Source organism: Camelus ferus, chromosome 8, assembly GCF_009834535.1.
Source record: "Camelus ferus isolate YT-003-E chromosome 8, BCGSAC_Cfer_1.0, whole genome shotgun sequence".
Classification (NCBI taxonomy): Eukaryota; Metazoa; Chordata; class Mammalia; order Artiodactyla; family Camelidae; genus Camelus; species Camelus ferus.
The window spans coordinates 26,982,745-27,003,108 of record NC_045703.1 but is presented as its reverse complement, the minus strand read 5'-3'; the positions used below and the strand labels follow the sequence as shown (position 1 = coordinate 27,003,108).

General features: G+C 40.7%; 1 protein-coding gene across 1 annotated transcript in view; it reads left to right on the top strand.

Moving 5' to 3' along the window:
• The window catches only part of PREP (prolyl endopeptidase), a 117,301-nt gene that overhangs the window by 30,490 nt on the left and 66,447 nt on the right, over positions 1-20,364 (top strand). Inside the window, exon 7 of the mRNA XM_032484607.1 lies at positions 13,689-13,794. Coding sequence (XP_032340498.1) covers positions 13,689-13,794 — 106 coding nt within the window. The remainder of the gene's footprint in view (positions 1-13,688; positions 13,795-20,364) is intronic.

Sequence of the window (20,364 nt, the reverse complement as noted above, 5' to 3'; positions counted from 1 at the left end):
CCAGTTACCAGGATTAGTTGGGCATGTTCTGCTGACTATCTGAGTGTCCCTTTCCTTCCTTCCTTACCCCTGTAAGTGTGACCCTCCTGGACTGAGAGGGCCTTTTGCTAATTCGAAGAGCATTCTTGGTCACCTAAACACAAGTGCTAGAGTTCTGCAGGTGTGAAGCTTTTAGAAGCCTCAGACCCGCCCTGAATTGATGATTCAGTTCTAGGTCACTAAAATCTAGTTCATGCAAAAAGTCTGGATGTGGGAGTTTCTCATACCTGTCAAAGAAGCATGACAAAGCCTAGGGGAGTCCAAGAAGCTGAGGCGCTGTCTGCTGGCTAGGCCAGAGCACCCAGGACTGGCGCACAGCGCAGCGCTCAGGGCATTTGCTGGGAGGGAAGCAGACAGTGCGTCACAACCTTTGCTTAGTGACCTTAGAGAAAAGCAGCAGCTCCCGTCAACACCACCCACCAAATGCACGTGCTGCAGTCCTTGCTTTCGTTTTTCAAGTCGTTCCTTTTAGGAGCATCGTTTTGAACTCAGTATTTCTTGAATACACTTAACAGTTTCTCTGAAAGGGGTGGGTTGCAGCACTGTAGTGATGGGTGTACTGGGCAGAAATTGGGAGATCTTTATTCTATTCACCGTAAGTTACTAAAAGATACTGAATATAGTTCCCTGTTCTGTACAGTATCACCTTGTTGTTTATTGGATTTTGTGAGAATCCTCCTGTATTTTGAAGTGAGGGACACTCTGCCAGAGTTCAGTAGGTGTTCTGTGCAATTCAGTGGGTGTATTTGTGGGAGAAGGCAAGCTGTGAGTCTTTCTACTCTGCCATCTTGGCACCTCTGTGGGAGATCTTTATTCTAGTCCTCTCTGTGTGGCCTTGGGCAAGTCAGTTCTTCTCCCCAAGTCTGTTTCCTAAGTTTCCTCCAGGGCCTTTTCAGTCTGGTTGGAGGATTTATCACGGCATCTCAAAGACCCTGAAGCAGGCTTCCTGGGAGAGAACACAGCTGCTGGATGTGAGAGCCGTGGGGCGGGGAGTGTTGGGCCTTGTGGGCAGGTGTCTGGCTGAGTGCGTGGACCTGTGTGAGCTTCTCCCCGCCATCCTCCTCCCCTCTGGCTGCTGCAGTCCAGGCCCACTGATGACTTCCCTTTATACTCTAGATGCCCATCACTCATCTCCTCCTTCGCAGATACCTCCTCTGCCTTCCTGCATGGCCAGGTCCTGCTGGCTTTGACCTGCCGTTAAGTCACTGTCAAGCAGCAGCTTTAGTTTTCCCACTGTTGCCCAGGACAGCACCTCTCCCCAGGACAGATCTTCCACCCAGCAGAACCCAGGGCTTTCTGGACACTTTGGGGTATTAGAACCATTACTGAAGGTCCGTTGTAGCCCCAAAACAGAATATCAGAGTTCCCATGTATGTGCTTCTTCCCTCTCCACAGCTTAAGTTTGGTGAGCACTTGGGGGGCTGTTTGTTCCCTCCTCTTAGTTATTTTTTTTTCCCCATAAGACTTGGACATGAGTAGTCATAGTGGCTTTGCTCATGATAGCCCAAAACTGGACACAACTCAAGTATCCATTAGCAAGTGCATGAATGAACAAATTGTGGTACATCCCTATGGTGAAATACTACTCGGCAATGAAAAAGAAATGAACCACTGATACACCCAACAACAGGGATGAGTCTCAGAATAATTATGTCCCATGAAAAACTAGAAAAGAAAGAGCATGCAACATTGGATTCCACTTACATAAAACACTTCTTAGAAAATGTGAGCAAGTCTGTCATGGCATAGAGCAGATCAGTGTTTGCTTGGGGTTTGGGAGACGGGGAGCAGGAAGGAGGGAATGTGAAGGGCAGGAGGAAGCTGGGGGATGATCAGACTGGAACATTGGACGAGGGAGCTCATTCTGAGCAATGACAAGATCGCCTGTTTCCTCCCCCTGATTATTCATTGTGCCTTAGTTTCTCCCGCACCCATGCAGGGAGGAGGAGTTGGAGAAGGAGAATAGGATTTTTGCTCATAAAGAGCTGTTTGTCTCTGTCTCCTGGCAGCTTGCAGTTGTGATGTGTGTCTAGGCATTGGCTCTTTTTTTTTTAGGGGGGAGAAAATTAAGTTTATTTATTTATTTATTTTTAATGGAGGTACTGGGGATCAAACCCAGGACCTCGTGCATGCTAGGTATGTGCTCTACCACTGAGTTATACCCTCCCCTCGAGGCACCAGCTCTTTGTGGCATCCTTTGTAGTGAGATCCCCTCGACTGAGAACCTCTGTACTTTGTCGTTCCCTCATGTGGACAGTAAACCCTCTGGCTGATTTTTTGCATCGTCTCCCTTTCCTCCCAAAGCTTCTGCTCCCAGCAGGATTCCCTTGAGATTCGTTCCTCTCTGCTGCCTGCCTTTTCTGTCCTTTCTCAGCAGGGACCTTTCAGGGTTACTGGAGGCCAGCTGCCTCCCCGGTGCCTCTTGTGCCAGGGGAGCCACATCCACGGGAGGCTCTGTCCTGGAAGTGCAGGCAGAGTGCAACACTGCCCTCCTCACCTGCCAGCCAGGGGCCTTCTGCCTTCACCCTCTGTCTGCTCAGCACCTCCCAGCTGCTGGGATCACTGGACCGGCAGCTGCCTCGTGCCCTGGGGAGGTAACATGAAGCACATTGCTGGCATTTGGCTTGGAGGGACAGTGATGTCAGCTTTATGTAACATAGACGGTGAGGTTTCAGTTAGAGGGCAGGATTGTGGGAGGATAGAAATCACCATGTTTTAAAAGTTTCTTTTGGACCAAAGAAGAAAAAGTCTATTGTAAAGTGAGCATTTGAAAAAAAAAAAAAAAACCCGAAAAACAAAAACCCAAAGAAATCAAGCATTTTGGGGTACTTTTTCCAGCAGAGGGTGCTCTAGAACAGATTCTGAAAATATGTCAAGTCCCTTTTAGAAAGGATTAAGGAGAAAATGCCAGCCTCTGTGATTATCTAGCTGAATCCTACATTGAGAACCTGATTTTACTGTACTAATTCTTGGGGCTGGGGGGAGGGGAGGTTGTTGGTTTTGTTTTGTTTTGTTTTTAACAAAAGTAATTCTAATCTTAATATTTATGACATACCTTCATAAGCCATCTTCATATGTTCACTGTGATCCCTAGTAATTAAAATATGTGTGTACAACTGACCCTTGAACAATGCAGGTGTCAGAGGTGCTTATAATTTATCAGCCCTTCGTATATGTGGTTCCTCTGTATCCACTATTTCGCATACACAGGTTTAACCAACCCTGGACCATGTAGTGCTATTTACTATTGAAAAAAATCCCTGAATAAGTACACCCACGTTGTTCAAGGGTCAGCTGTGTTTGTGTACACATTTATATGTTTTACACACACATGAACGGGTGAAATCATTACCCGATGCTTGGCTCATTGTGCACATTCAGTGAATGTTAATTTCCACCCTCCCCCTTCCCTGCGGAGGTTCACGCTGACGAAGACCCTCTAGGCCTGGTGTGCACACAGCCCCACCCTACAGTGCGTGTATAGTCAGTGAAGTCCGATGTTCTGCAGGAAACTCTGACTCACCTGCCCCTTGCTTGTTGGATTGTTTCTGCTTAGGGCAGTAATCGTCCAGCAGCCCTCTTCCTGGTCAGCACAGTTCGTACTTTGACTCCCCAGACACCTAGAAGCCCTTGCCTTGGGTCCAGCGCTGTGCCAGGGCTGGGCGGTACTCGGGAGCAGAGATGCACAGGTGCTGGCCCTGACGGAAGATGTTTTGCTTGTGGTAAACTATTCTGTGTAAACATTTTTAAGTAATACAGAGCCCCTTGAGGGCTCATGATGGAATTCCCACCATGTTCAGCTTGTGTGTCATTTTAAAGATGCTGTTGTCCTCTTGATGTTAACTTCAGTAGTTGAACCTGAGGGGGTCCTGACCTTTCACTGTCTCCTGGACACTGATTCCCTCTGTTCCTCACAGGAGTCCCAGGGTGGACTCCAAACAGGACTGTGTGTGTCCCGAGCTCGTCACCGGCGTCCTCCCTTTCACCAGCACTGCGTGAAGGGATACGAGTCGTGTTGATGGGCACGCAGGAACGTCTCAGAGCCTGGCGGGAAGTCAGGAAGCCAAACTGAACACCTGGATGTGAGCAAGTCTGGAAGGTCGTGGTGCTCTGTATTCATAGAACAGCTCCTGACGGAGAGAGGTGGTTTTTATAGTAGGAAGGTTGGATTTCTTGGACAGTCCCTTTTCTCACCTGCCCCCTCTTACTGCTCAGTGGGGGAGGAAAGAAAACAAACAGTAGATTCTTAAATAATGAAGCTTATCAGCCAGAGAAACAAACAGGAACATGAAAAACAAGAGTGGCTAAATCATGTCAAGGCCTCCATTACTCATTTTACTTTGAGTGGGTTTTCTTTTCCAAGAATTGTCTGTTAGTCTTTCTGGCATGCTAAGTGACGTGTAGATTATGTGGGTTGATGTCTTTTCTTCCCCCATAGCTGTGGTAGCACGCCATATTGAGAAAGCTGGGTACTTCGCTTTAAGGACTGCCTATTGGAAATGTTTCTGTCAATGCAGGTCACATTGCTTACTGCTACCCCTGTGCTGCTGCTCTGACACTATTTCCTATTTCTATTACAGTTCTGTAATGCATCTCATAAATGAAAAGCCATCACTGTAGGTGATTAGTTTAACATTTAAAAGTTTTCCTAAATTACACTTTGGAAACATACTTAATATTAAAGAGATGTTATAATTCACAACTGTTATGAAAGGAATCCAAAAGGGTCCATGAAATAAAGTTGGTAAAGTTTCCTGCTCTGAGAGGAACATGATTAACTCTCAAAACTATTAAAATCCATTTTCACTCCTTTTGTTAATTTCCCAGACAATTTTAAGTCTTACTGCTTTTCAGTGTACTTTTTAAATACACACAATTCTTTTATTATAATATATAAAAGAAAATACTTTACTTGATGTGAAAAAGTGCATTTAGATTCAAATTATGAAAAACTTTCCCCACCCTCTTCTTCTTGTATCCTAAGTGGAAAAAATTATACATATTAAAGAAATTTCATGTCTGTGAAGATTTGGTTATTAGCCAGACCATTTAACCATGGAGTCGAGTAACTCTAGCATAAAAGAGCTTATGAGTTTTTCTTTGAAAAGGGTAATATATTTGATGAAAGTCCCCATATTCTATGTATATATAAATATTAGTTATGTGGCCCATTGTTTTGAAAGACAACTTTGTAGATAGTTCAGTGATTGAGAGTTTAAAACATTAGTAAATGATCTTCTGTTAATTTTCCCCTAAACATGAGCTGCATGAAGAAAAGCTAGCTTATGCAGGTCGTCTGGAAGGCCAGCTAATCTTACTATGTATTATTAAGACTAAAAATAGTCAGGTTCGTCTACTTTAAAAATTTTATGACATCGGTGATAATAAATAATGTAGGTTTATTGTTTAAAATAAAATACAAAAATACAAAAAAATTCTGTAGAGAAACTGCTGTTACCAACATGTTAGTTCTGTTTCACACTTATTTCTGTAGATTTTTTTTTTTTTTCAAGTCTCACATGAGCTGGTGGTGGAGCTAATGGCCTCTTGTGAACACAGAGCCACGTGACCCAGACTGATCCGAATGGATCACGGTCACACCTACATGAGGCATTAACTGAACACATGTCATGAAAACATCTGGGACCGGAGTCCTCAGAGGAATGCCTTAGTTGCTGCTTATCTCTGACCTTTGTGGTTTTATGGCTGCTGGGTTTATAGGGATTATATTCCTGTATGTGCTGAGTCATGTGTTTGTTGGAGCAGCACACACAAATCTAATCGAATACAGTATAAAATGCATGTGCCATCCACGAGTTTGATGTGTGTCACAGGTTTCCTTGGTAAATATTGCTGTCTCAGTGAAGCTTAATACCACAATATGCACAGTCAGAGTTTCTCATTGAATTAATGCATCTTCTTTAATGACAGTATAAAGTCTGATAACCCCATACCTTATGCCCAACCTTCTGATAAATGTAAATGCATGTGGCAGCCGTTATTGGGTGCCCTCTTCAAAGACAGGAGCCAACACTTAAAACGGTTTCCTTCCTTAGCATTTGGGTGCCCTCTTCAAAGACAGGAGCCAACACTTAAAACGGTTTCCTTCCTTAGCATAAAATATACCAAGATGAGGAACCACAAGGGCGAGAGGGGAACAGTTCTTTCCCTACTCCTCTGACCTCCCTGGGGAGCAGTTTTCTTCTGTCCAGTTTTCTCATTGCCTGGATAGGAGGGAGCTTAGGAGTTCACAGCCTAGCTGATTCGTAGCCCTGAGCCACATTCTTAAGTGAGCACCTTATTGGCAATCAAGTTGAGGTCTGGTTGACATCTGTTGACTCCTGTTTCATTTCACGTTGGTGCAGAGCTCCAGGGAGCAGTGTGCTGTTGGCTGGGCCTCCAGGAGGCTGAGTGGAGAAGAGCAGCTGTGGGCTGTGCTGGTCTGTGTGCTGCACACTGTCACAGGTCAGGCTCCCTGGGAAGCAGCCTCCGGACATTCAGTGGGAGGGCTTTCAGAACCTCCACTTGTGCTGGAGAGTGAAGGCCGAAGAGGGAGAAGTTGAGTGAAGTCATTGCAGAGGCCTCAGCCAGCCTTCCAGGGAGCTGTTGAGCTGGGTTAGCCCTTTGGCATTTTCCTAACTGGGGATGAGGGATCTGGGCCTTAATGCCTCTACACTGATCAGTCATCACATGTGGGATGAACCCAGAGGAATGTGTGACTTTAGGAGGGGTGGCTCTCTTCAGCTGGTGGACACAGCCCCGAGGTTCTGTGAGCTGCCTTTCCCCAGCACTAGAAGCTGGGAGGATGAGTGCTTCCGCAGACCACAGCATCCACTACTCATGCGGATGTCTGTGGGTGAGGCGTGTGCTTGAGAATGAATGCGTATATAGTGCGAGTGTGTGTTAGACATAGATAGCTCTCTGAATCCGATACCTATGCCAGCATAGCAGTTTTAAGAATGGTACAATTCAAGCAACCATATTTAGAGGAATTCTACGTCTCTTTTAAGAATCAGTTAGGGGCCATCCCTTCCCCAAAGCTTCCTCCGATCTCACTGTTCTTCTCAGTTCCACGCCGTTAGATGGTTTTCTTTAGCACCCTTCGTCAGTGCTCTATACTTCTCAGTACTGATGTTTACAACATTACTTAATCTGTGTGTGTGTGTGTGCGTGCGTCTGGCTCTCCCACCTGAACATGAGCTTGAAGGCCCTGTTCTGTTGATCTGTGTGTTCAGCCGCAGCAGACTTTGAGTAGATGTTGGTTAAATAAACGGCCTTAACTCTGACTCCCCCAAATGTGGACAGCTGTGTTTGGTGGCACATGTTACATTTTGTCTTTGGTAGAGGAGATAGAAGGTTGGCTGGGCACCTAGATTCTCTGTTAAAACCAGCCATACTTGGTGAGAGTATTGTCTCCAACCTTATCCACCCCAGGAGCAAGGGAGGGTGGCTTTTGTCTTTGTTTTTTATCTATCAAGGTCATCTGGTTATGAATAATGAATAGCTAAGTACCAGCAGGTTTCCAGATGTTATTTAGCTTATCTGGAGAATACCACATTCTTTGTACATTTGAATTTTTTTCTCTTTCCAGATGTTTTTATCAATATAGAAGTTATTACTGTCTTTCTTAATTAAGATTTTCTAAAGGTATTTAATCAGTACTCTAAATGGAATTCAGCAAATGACTTCACAGAATTAGATTGTATCACTGTTTTTCTTTAAACAGTATGATATCAGCTGGAATAACCATGTTCTCTGGAAGCAATTAATCTAATTCAGAAGCACCAAGTTTACAGCAGAGTTGCAATAATACAGGTAACTTGTATCTAAAGGGAAATGCTATTTAGTAAAGAGTTTCAACTTTCATCCCTATTGGTGATTGGAATGCAATCCATGGGCTTAATATCAGCAAGTGTAAATATTTTATTTACAGTAATTCCCAGAATTTTGTTTTTGTTAATTAATATTTACTTAAATAAAAGATAGAGTTTCATGTAATAAAATAATTTTGAGTTATGGAAAATCTGTTTCAAATAATATAGACATAAGTAGAAGGAAGCTATGATTTTAAGAGTCACATATTTCATAACTCAGACTAGAATTATTGCAACCCTGTTGCAAAAAGTCCCTGCTTTTGAATTAGATTAATTGCTTCCAGAGAACATGGTTATTCTAGCTGAGAGCATATTATTTAAAGAAAAACAGCATTTTGTGAACTGGAATTTATACTGTTCACAAAAGGCCTGATGGGGCCCTTGGCTCTCCTGCTTTTCCGTTTTCCTTTTATCTGGATTTCAGGAAAGTCACTTTATGCTGTTGAGATTCAAGTGTCTTCAACAGTATTTTCGTCTTTCCCTCCAAGTGATTTCCAAAATTCATTTTAAAAATTGTCTTGAAATAGTCTGAATGGGTGACCATGGTTGAATATGCATTGTTACTGATTAAATTTTAGTGGAAGAAGATATGTTTCCAGTCTATGTATTTTGGGGCAACATTGACTTAAAAATGATTTTGAATATTGAGACCATGAGCATTTGAAAATTCAGAGTTGTTTCTGGTTTAGCAAATTTGTTTAGTGGCTGTGGAATATCTCTGGGCTGTGATGAAGAGAGCTATAGTGAAAAACACTGACTCAGTTGGCATTCCAATAGCAATCCCCTTGGGACTTCCTGCCTGAGATTACATATAAACCACTACAATCGCTTATCCAGCCAGAAATACTGAGGAAAACTCATTAGATGTGCTTGAGACAGCTGTCATCGACCGTTTGGTGCGGTCCTTGCAGTGAGTTTTACTGCCCTATCATTCTGTTGGCTGAATCACTGCAGCTGAATTAGCCATCATTTATGATTGATGTAGCATGACTGTAAGCATGAAGCTGTAAAGATTCTGTCTTTATTTAAAGGACAGGAGAACAAAAGTATGCAGTATTATTAACGAGGCTGCTTTCCATCACATTTGATAAAGTTACAATTGTGAGGTTGCTAATGATATTCTTGATGTAAGACAGTTTAAAAATCAAGTGGAACTCAATTTCTAGAAAATAGTTTATTAGCTACGTATATGAGAAGCTTAAGGAAAATGTACAAAAGCCTAGAAATAGAGTAACTCCCAAAGCAGTCAGTGAAGGAGAAACGTTTATAATAAGGAATTTATATTCATACAGTGTAAAGAGGAAAGGAGGAGGGGAAAGTAGGGAGACTAGAATGTTTAAAATTAAGGCATGGAAGCAGTAACAACTGATAAAAACAAAATGCAAATTCTCAGATGGAAGTTTTAAACTCAGTCAAGACAGATGTTCGTTTTCAAGAGACGGACCTAAAACATAACAACAGTTAATTTGGAAATACACTGAGGATGAGAATGGAGAAAAGAATTAGTGGAAATCATAAATGTATATACAGTTTCTTCAATACCTTTTGACAATCTTTGTAAAGACTGTAGGGAGCCTTGAAAAAGATGAAGAGAGCGCACCTAAATTATTCAGTATTACGTGTAGTTTGTGATGCAAACTCATCCAGCAGAACTTGATTCATTTTGGGGGAAGGAGACTACTTCAGAACTCAGAAAAATGTCGCTAAGAAAGAACAGCCAAGTTAAACAGGACTTTTCTAGAATCTTTTATAAAACTGTAACTTACTTGGAATCCCACTTGTTTCACGAGTACAAGTTGCCTCTGTGCTTCAATGTCGTTTTTCCTGAGAAAGAGATTTAACTTATAACATCCAGTGTGCTGCCAAGTGCTTAAAAACGTGGCATATTTTAGACACACATAGCCTTTGTGATTAATTTATAAATACAGAGAACCTGATTGACAAAGAGGTGGTTTACCAAAACAAACCTGCAGAAAGAAAGTGGATGGACATTTCTGAGAGCTGGAATCTAATGCCTCCACATCTAAAAACTTGATGCTGCTAGTAAGTAAAACCCTAAAATATCCTACTATGTAATAAGGCAAAAGGAAATACATCATTCTTACGTTTTTTTGCTAATCATAAACGTTAGCTTTTTAATTAGTCCTATATTACATTCTTAATCCGTGCATCAGTGTATTGTAAGCATACACAATAATATACCCTAAAAATGTAATTATCCAAGAAAGAATTAAAAATGAGTTTTAAAAAAAAAAACCACAATGACAAGTTTTTGCTTTTGGCCATAACAGTGTAACTAGGACTGGACTAGCCCTCCTGCCATTAACAGCTAGAAAACTATTACAAAATAGACACTGCATCTGTGTGCAGGTACTAGTCTGCAGGTGTCACAGGGCTGTGACCTATGGAGAGATGTTGTCCTGTGATCGCCCCAGCATTCTGCCTGGAGGAATTTTCTGGACTCTGGCACAAAGAGGAGGCACCCCCAGAATATTGCAGTCACACTGAACTAAGGACCCAAAGATTGGAATTCAGGAAGACTGAAGAGAGTGGAATTTGCAAGCATAGTACCGAAAGCGGGGAGCCACCTACTAAGAGCCCCAGAAATCTGCCTTGGCATCACCCTGCATCTCATCACTACTAAGCAGTGCACACACAGGACGAGACTCCATGATTCAGGCTAAGAGCAGCTACCAGGGACTTGTAAGCTGACGGATACCAGAGATTTAGCAAGTCTGGGAGACTTTAACATTCTGACTGGTTAAAGTGGAAAGACCTTGTGCACACCCAGGGTATCCAGCAGAGGCCCCAGAAAGGCCATCCATGCTTTAACAGCAGGGCTGGAGGTCTTCTGCAGCAGAGTTTGAAAGTAAGCCTTAAATGGATGAAGCTGACCTACCAACAAGTTAACTGTCTCAAAACTTTTTAAAGAAAGACCAAAGGAAAAAAAAATTCAGGTAGCATTCAAAATGTTCAAAATCCAATTTTAAAAAGTACTAGATATGTAAAGAAGCAGAAAAATATGGCTTTTATCCAGGAGAAAAATTAGTCAGTAAAAGAGATCTAGAAATGACAGGTAGTAGAATTAGCAGGCATGGACTTTTTGAAAGCAATTTTAAAAATAGTTTTTAAAGGATTTTAGAAAACGTTAATGTAAATGAACAAAGACATAGAAAATATAAAAACAACCAAATATTCTTCTAGAGGTGAACAATGAATATATGTATGTTCGTGTGTAACTGAAAAATTGTGCTCTACACTGGAATTTGACACAACATTGTAAAATGACTATAACTCAATAAAAAAAAAGAGTTAAAAGAAAAAGAAACTATCTGAATCCAAAAGGTCTCTCCGTGAGTTTAAAAGCAGTTCAGTTACTATTGAAGAAAATATCAGTGAATTTGAAGACAGCATGATTGAAACTAAACCACAAAGAGAAAAAAACTGAAACAAAAATGAACACAGTCTCACTGAACTTTAAAACAGTACCAAGTGATCTAACATTATGTATTTGAAGTCCTAGGGTAAGGATGTAGGGACACAAAAATTACGTAAGGGAAAAAATGGCCAAAAATGTTATGAGTGAACAAACTCACAGTTTCAAGAAGCTCAGCCAATCTAAAGCAGGCTACCACAGCAAAGCCCACTGTAATCGGTTCACAGAAAACCAATGATAATAAGAAAACCTTAAAAGTAGAGCCAGATAAGAAAATACACATTACACAAAGGGAGGAATGCCTTCTCATCTGAAACAATGCAAGTCAGAATACAGTGGAAAGACACCTTCTTATGAAGCCTATACCGTGACTGCCATGTTTAAAACTACAGTCCCTCCCCACACAGCCTGCCTCCCTTACCCAGACCTGTTCATGTTCTGTACAGCATTTACCATCTTATAATATACTATGTTACTCTATATCTATGTGCATGTCTGCTGCACTAGAATGTCATTTTCCCCCCATGATTTATTCTCTGATTTAGCTTTAGGAAAATGTCTCGCACATAATAGCTGCTTGGCATATATTTACTAAATGAGTAAATGAAAGAATAGCAGTGTTGTTTAGTGCATTAGTCAGGGTTCTCCAGGGAAACAGGACCAATAGGATATACATGTATATATAGTATACTTATATAGAGAGAAATTGATTTTAAGAAATTGGGTGATGTGATTGTGGAGGCTTGACAAGTCTGAAATCTACAGGGTAGACTGGCAGGCTGGAAACCCAGGGAAGAGTTTCAGTTTGAGTCCAAAGGCCATCTGCTTGCAGAGTTCCTTCTGGCTAGGGGAGGTCAGGCTTTTTGTATGAAGGCCTTCAACTGATTGGTTGAGGCTCACCCACATTGTGGAAGGTAATCAGCCTTATTCAGAGTCCACCAATTTAAATGTAAACCTCGTCCAAAAAAATACCTCCACAGAAACATCTGGAATAATGTTTGACCAAATATCTGGGTACTGTGGCCTAGTCAAGTTGACACACAAAATTCGCCATCAGAGTAGGATGTAGAAAAATAGAAACTGTCATACACTGCTATATGAGTGTCAAGTTGGTACAACCACTTAGGAAAATAAATTGGCAACTTCTAGTAAAGTAGAGTACGTGCGTATTGTACCACTGGGCAGTTTAACTTTTGTACCCCAGGAAACACGTAAATGAGACCACAAACAAACATGTTGAGCAATTTTTCTAAAGTGTTGCTTGTAATAGGAGCTAAAATACAGTGGAAGAAAATGGAAGTAACCAAAATGCTTATTGAGAGGAAAAATGGATCAGTTCGTTGTGATACATTCCTAGATTGGCATGTTGTACAACAGTTAAAACAGATGAAGCAAGTATATGTATGTGTGTGTGTGTGTATATATATATACATATATTCATGTGTGTATATAACTATATCAACATGGATTAATTTTCAAATTTATATTGAATGAAAAAATAGTTGCAAAAGGATATATAATCTGATACCACTTATATCAGTTTTGACAACTCAAGACCATAATATATTGTTGAATTACAGTTTTTTGCTGAGGTTCTTTTTGCTACCTGTATTCTCCTGTTTAGTATTATAAAAGAAACCCATGAAGCATAGGCCTTTTATCTCTGCTGCCTTGCGGTAGAGGGGACTAAAGACACACTTAAAGAGTTGTTCAGTAGAAACTTGCTCATGTGACCAGTGTGAACCACTAATGAACTGTTGTGAATCCAAGCCCATTTTGCTAATTCTTCACTTAGAACAGCTTTTAAAATGTGTAAAGTATGATAGAATTTCAAACTTAGGGATTTTTTTTCAGAGTGACAGATTGCATGTATTTCTCAGTTAAAGAATAGACTTTTTTCTTTTAAACTTTTTAAAAATTTAAGTATAGTTGACATACAATATTATGTTAGTTTCAGGCATACTACATAGTGATCCAGCAATCAAGTACTTTACAAAATGATCACCATGACAAGTCCAGTAACCTTACAAATTTATTACCATATTATTGACTATAAGAATAGACTTTAAAAATCACATTGAGTCATGACATTCAGTCATATATACTGATATTTTCAACTTAAATATTTCACGATGTCATGTTAAAATAAACTGTGATTAACAGTGAAGTAAGTTAAAATTAATGTTTATCTATTTTTCTGATCACTTTCTTATCCAATCATAAGTTTCAGGTTAAGATACTACCTTTGTGGTGAATCTATTTTTTACTGAATATTTAACAGTGTTCTCACAAAAAATAAATTCTGCTCAGCCCTCGTGCTGTTTCTGGTTCCTCCACAGTTATCCGACGATGGTCGCTATGTCTTGCTGTCAATAAGGGAGGGATGTGACCCAGTAAACCGACTCTGGTACTGTGACCTCCAGCAGGAATCCAACGGCATCACTGGTAAGCTATCTTCCAAACATGGATAATTATTCCAGGAAGCTCCATTAAAAAGCAATTATGTTGGTCTTCTAATTCATTTCCCAGGAAACCTTCTTGCGTTTAACCACATCATCTCAGTTCATGTGATTTTCTTTTCTTGATGTTATTCCATAGAAATGAAAAAAAAAATGGAATGAAATTACATTTTCTCTATAGCTTGGGGTTAGCCATATTTTTTGCGTTCTTATGAGTGTGAAAGTATCTTGCCTGTGCTGCAGATGCAGAGTGTTCAGGAGAAGCTGGCCCTTGGTCTGGAAAGCATGACTGTCTAGATGTGGTGTAAGCTGTCACAGGAAAGAGATCGGACACACCTAGTTAATAAGACAGCTCCTCAGTACTGAACCACATGTGCAGCATCAGCCTGGTTTTGCTTCCTAAAACCTTATGCGTAAAGACAGTAAACATAGGACCAGCCAGTTACACATTCTGGAGATGGCTCATTTTAAATGTTGTTTTCTTCCAACATTTATATCATACCAGCACCATCATCAAGCATTAAAGCTCTTCAGCTGCCTGACTGACTGTGCTGAAAATCCCCAGACCCAAAAGCTCTATCAGAGATAGGCTCGCACCCACAGAAGGACACTAAACTGATTACACCATGTTCTGGTTAATGTAAAATAAATGTATTTTAGAGATAGTTGATGCACATTTTCAAAATACACAGTACTGAGTGTGCTTCTGATTATCGATTAGATTACCTTGCTATTAGTATCTAATCTGTATTATGTATGATCAGAAAATATATACTTTTTTGTTACTGATTGGGCACTGCATCATTTTTAAACTTCTCTGAGCAAGGGTCACATCCTGACGTTCTTGGCTGTTATAGGACACTGTTCGCACATACAGCAGGGCGAAGCCAACAACCTTTATTCCAACATTATATATATATATCCATTGAATAAAGCTACAGTTTTTTTTTTCCTGTTTGGGGGGGTGGGAAAAAAAAAGAGATACAACCATTTTGATCTCAAAAAAAAGTTGCATCAGCCGCATCCGTTTCCACATTCTCTGACACGACTAAACCACCACCCAGGAGTTACCCACTTGAATTACAGGTGTAGGTCTGCATAGAACTGAGCTTTGAAAGTCAAACCTGAAAGAGCCCAACAGCCGTGACCGCTGTTACCCTGCGCGGCGTTCCTGTGTGAGTCTGGGTGGTGGAAGGGACTCGGTCTTTCTCCAGTCCATTAAGAGTTCCAGTCACAGTGTCCTTCCTCCAGAGAGTACCACTGTCACTTTCTAGTTATTCCTCCAAAAAAATCTTTATAAATTGTTAGGCAGGCTTGTTATTAAAAGGTACACACATTGCTTAACGTACTGCAGATGCAGAGAAGGACATTTTATGCACGTGTTCATGTACAGAAGTGCTGTGTCCACTTAATAATAGACAGTAATACTTGGAATGAGACCTCACAGGTGCCAGCAGCACTCCAGGGACCCCCTGTTTTCTTCCTCAGCTCTTGGTCCTTGTCTTTTTTTCCCCACTACCTCCCCCTCCCCGACTTTTTCAGCATTGGTGAGCAATTAGGGATGAGGGATTGGGACTTCAGAAGGAAGGCAGTGCAGAGGTTCACTCAGCCCTCAAACGGAATTCTGGACGTTGCAGCCATGAACGAACATGAGGAAGAAAGAAGGGAATCTAAGGAATCCTGCGGGGCTGTGATGCATTCAGATTAGAAGATGTTTTTTACAAAATAAGTCAGGTCCTGGCCTGCCTTTCTAACTTGGTCTTTCCTTGACTTACAGGACCATTGTCTTTGCTTCCTAGATGGTTTTTGTGCAGCTTAGGTGAAGAGCCTAGCACCGAGTAAGCACTTGGTAAATGTTAACAGTCATTATTTTTCCAAATTGTTCTCTCTTTTTTTTATTCTTCCAGGGGGACTTTTAAGATTTTCCTGCCACGATTTGAACAAAAATCCAGCTGTATGTTTGACTAAGGACTGTGTGTAAACTTATAAATTTGTTTGTGACTATGTCTGAGTTATGTAGGAACCACGTATTTCTTACTAAAGTTACTTCTAGGTATTTTATGTTTGTGGAATATTGATGGCTTGTGAATGTGTCTGTTAGGGTTTAACCAGAGAAGCAGAACCAGTGGAAGATGTGTAGTAAGTGATACGTTGCCAGGAATTGCCTTCCATGATTGTGGGGCCTGCTGGGTGGGTCTGGAGTCAGTAGGGCAGGCTGTCTGGAAGGGCAGGCTGGAATTCTCAGGCACAGGATGAAGCTGCTGTCCACAAGTGGAGTTTCTTATTCAGGGAAACCTCGCTCTGCTGGAAGGCTTTTCAACTGATTGAGTCAGCCCCACCCAGCTTGTCCTAGAACAGTGTTTTTTTATTTAAAGCCAACTAATTATGGTCTTTAATCATATCTTTAAACTACCTTCACAGTTAACACCTTGTTACTGTTTGATTAATTAACTCAGGACATCAACCTAGACAAGTGGACCTGTCAAAAAGACCATCACAGCGAACTCCTGGAAAACCACATGGGAAGGGATAGAGCAAACGAGTTTTAGAATACTAACCTAATGTCATTTTTTAAAGAGATTATTAAACTGACCCTGTGTGGAATTCATTGAGTCACCTAGAAGGGTACATAATCTCCTGTAGACTAGAAAGCAGAATGTAAGTGACTTAAGATTGGTGGATTTTAAGCTGTCGAGTTCCATACGAATGGATTGGGATCAGTTTGGAGCGTGTTCTCCAGAGAAAGCTGCTAAATTCTGGGTGTAGCACTGGGCCTGCCATCTTTTTTTAATTACTGCTTTACTAACATTAAATTTGTGGCTAACATAAACCTTAGAAGAGTTCTTTTGAATGGCAGTCCTGGGATTCTAAAAGCTCTCAGCAGTTGCAGTGATTGGCCAGTATTAAGAAGATGACCTGGGTATCAGTTTCCACCCTGGGGTTCAAAAGTTAATTGTGTAGGTCAAGCTTAGAGAGGTCTTTGGGGTTTTTTTTGTTTTTTAATTGATTGCTAGACCATTATAAGTTAATGATGTGATTATGACTGATTAAAAAACGAGTACTGTGTGTGAGTTTAACTGTTGACGATACTAAGTACATTTGGTGTGAAATTGGAGAGACATAGCAGATTGAGATAGTGATCATTAAAATTTTTTAAATAGTTCTTATTAAATTACGGTTGGATATATTGAGACAGTAACCTTAAGACCTTTAAATCAGATTTGAATTTTAATCTGAGCTCTATCACTAAATAACTGGTAACCCTGGGAAAGTTATCCTTTCTCTCTTACTGTTTCCACAACTGCAAACGAGGCAGTGATACCTGCTTCGTGAGGAATGACGAAACACATAGCAAAGGGCTTAGCAGGGTTCCTGGCATAGGGGGAGTTCTCAGGTATGCCTTCTTTCTTTTTCCCTTTGTTATTTGACTGAAAAGAGAATATTCAGAACCACCACACAATGGTTTGAGGTGGCAGGTTAAAATAGATTGAAGAAAGTTTTTATCTTTAGTATCAGAGCTGCTCTAAACATAGATCTTGATATTGACATGTCTTCTGTAAAACCCAGTTCACAGTCAGAAAAGAGGAGAAAACATGAAGAGCTGTGCCTCTCACGGGACACGATTCTAATTTTGCAGGTTGACAATTGAAAAAAATCTAAGGTGCACGTGTCCAGTTGGTGACCCTGGCTGCCACCCAGGATCTTTTTCTTGCTGTTTCCTTACTGCTCCCCCATTTTTGTTACTCTTTTTAAACTGAAGGGGAGAATAATTAGTATATAACTTAAATGCTATATGTGTTAGTTAACTGAAATATTAGGTGAGTTAAACCTGAAAAGCTGGTGACTGAAGACTAAATGCAGTGTTACAAAACTGTTAATGTTATATTGCTGAAATTGATAACCTTTTTGATAACCTCAAGCCTTTCTGTTAAAATTTTGATCATTTTTACCTTCAAGGCAGGGAGATTTGTCAATATTTTCCTAAAAGTTAATTATTTATTTATTGGGGCACCACAAAATTCCCTGTCTGGAGAACTAGTAATTTCACTCAGGAAGCTCTTTTTTTTTTTTTTTTTTTTTTTTTTTTTTACCATTTTTGTCATCTTTGTCTCCCAGGAAAGCCTTTTGTCTACATGCATTTGAAATGAGAAGCACAAGAAAGTGGCCAATGGTTATTTAAAATTATAGAAAAAGACAGGGAAAACAAAACTACATATAAATCCAGGGTGGAAAAAAATCTTAAGACTCTTCAGAGTTAAAGAGTTCTCTCTGAAACTGGATTCCTTTGTGACTTACATTTGTCCCATGTATTTGATATTCCCTTTGCTGACTCGCTGACCTGCCTCCTCCCTCCGTGCAGGCCCCCGAGCAGGAGCTCTCTCTGGTTTCCCTTTGCCTCTCTCTGGAGAACCTCATCTCCACTATTTACACCTGCAGTATTTTTACTGACGTCTAACACGAGCACATTCCTTGCAAACCGTGGGCCTTTCAGCAGGAGCTGCGGCTGATGCTGTAGCTGCCCCTGCCCTCACCTTCCTGGACAGGTCACTTCCCTGACTCCCTTCACCTGCGCTGAGTAGAGCCGGCACTGGTCCTGTCACCCGGGTGATACCTGATAACCTGGACCGGCCCTCACCAAGAATCCAGTTAGGTCAGTTTAACAAGAACCCCCCTACTCTCATGTCTTCTCTTAGTAATTTTCGATCCTCCGACCCCCTCATCCTGCACATTGGCTATAAGTTTCCAGCTGTCTTTTCATATTCAGGTTCAGCCTGCTCTCTCTCCTTAATTGCAGAAATCTTGAATAAAGGCTTCTTTACCATTTTAACACATTGATCACCATGTCACCCAAATCTGGGTGACAGTTGTGTTTCCTCAGGGGCTCCGTCACCCAGATACGGGTAACGCTTTCCTTCATCCAGTTATGCAGAATTTGTTCCATGCAGAATAATAACATTCCAAGAAGAAATAAAATGGTAAAGAGGTTGAAAATTGAAAATAAGGAATTGTTTTCTAAAACAATTCCGATTATACTGGAAAAACAGACAGATTAGTTATAAGCACATATATTGTCATTGTGTGACACTGAGGTGAAGTGTGAATTGGGGCCCCACCAGAAACACACCCGACCCACAGTAGGCAATCAATGTGTTAAAGTGTTAAGGGTCAGAATACCAGTTCTGTAGCACAGACTCAGAGTAGTTGGGCACCAGCTTGTCTCAAGTGACTTCACTTGCCCCTTTAGGGATCCTGCGCCCAGGTGGCCCTGCTGGAGAACCGTCCTCCATCTGTAACTGTTAATTTACTTATGAGTGTTTTGAATCTTTACCCTTTTGGCCTCCTAACTTTTTTCAGGTAAATTTTTGTCCTTTATTAAACCCCAAGAATAGTGGAAAAGTACAGACCGTGTTTCTTCAGTCCTGTGTATTGTATGAGCAGAACATTTCTGCTTCTCTTTTTCTGTTCTTGGTGTAATGAAGTGAAGAGGTACCACGGTATCACTTAGGATGCCAGGCAGGCATGACATTTTATTAGTTCTGCAGTGGAAAAGACAGCTGAGTCTTGACTCCTGTGACTCTTAATGTGATTCATGCCCGCAGATTAGTTGAAATTAATCATCCTGAACCTTGCAAGAAATGATTTGTCTGGATTTTTAGTTATATTTTTTGTGCTTTTCTTAATCAAGACTATGGTTTCTTTCAAAGTATGTATACATTCTTTGTTTCCTGAGTTTGTTGAAAATACTCCTATTATGACTACATAAAGTTGCTTAACGTAGACTAAATTTAGAGTAATTTTCACATATTTTCTACATTACAGTTGAGCATCAGGCCTCAGAGTTGTCCTTTTTCTCTCAAATAGGTGGACTTTTACAATTTTACATGAAAACTTAATTTATACCCTAAAAGTATAAATGATAATTTTTAATGTATTTTTATACATATTTAACTTAGTATATTATATTTCTAAATATTCTTATTGGGAGAGTGGAAGAGACTGCTAACTTCTATTAAATTTGGTTGCTTCTGTTGTCTTTACATTATCAAGAAATGTATGTTAAGGTTCAGTCTAAAATGTAGGATAGTGTAAGTGTTATATTTAGTTATGGAGCAGACGTGTATCGATGCCCCTACTTCATGCCAGTTGGGTGATAGCGGTGATGACAGCCTGTCCCTGCCCAGGCGTGCCCCCCGCTGGCTGGGCAGCAGCCACCGGATGGCCAGTGCGCAGCGTCAGGGCTTATCAGCAGTGCTGTGACCTTGCTGGAGTTTGAAAACTCTAAACTCCCTCTCACTCCTCTCTTTTGTCTTTCTCTTGTTTGTTGCCTTTTCTTTTTGGTTCTTTCATTTTTCTGTAGAAGGTCAGATACTTTAATCTCTATTTTATAGAATAATCAGCAACAGAAGAGACACTGACTGTTTGGCTCAATTCTAAATAAGTTTACAATTATATGAGAGGTTTTTAAATAGCATCCTTGGAAAGCAGTTGTTAGGTGAAAGAACTATAAATGTCTAAAATCTTTGTGGTTGTTAACACCTTTCTGCTTGAGTGGCGC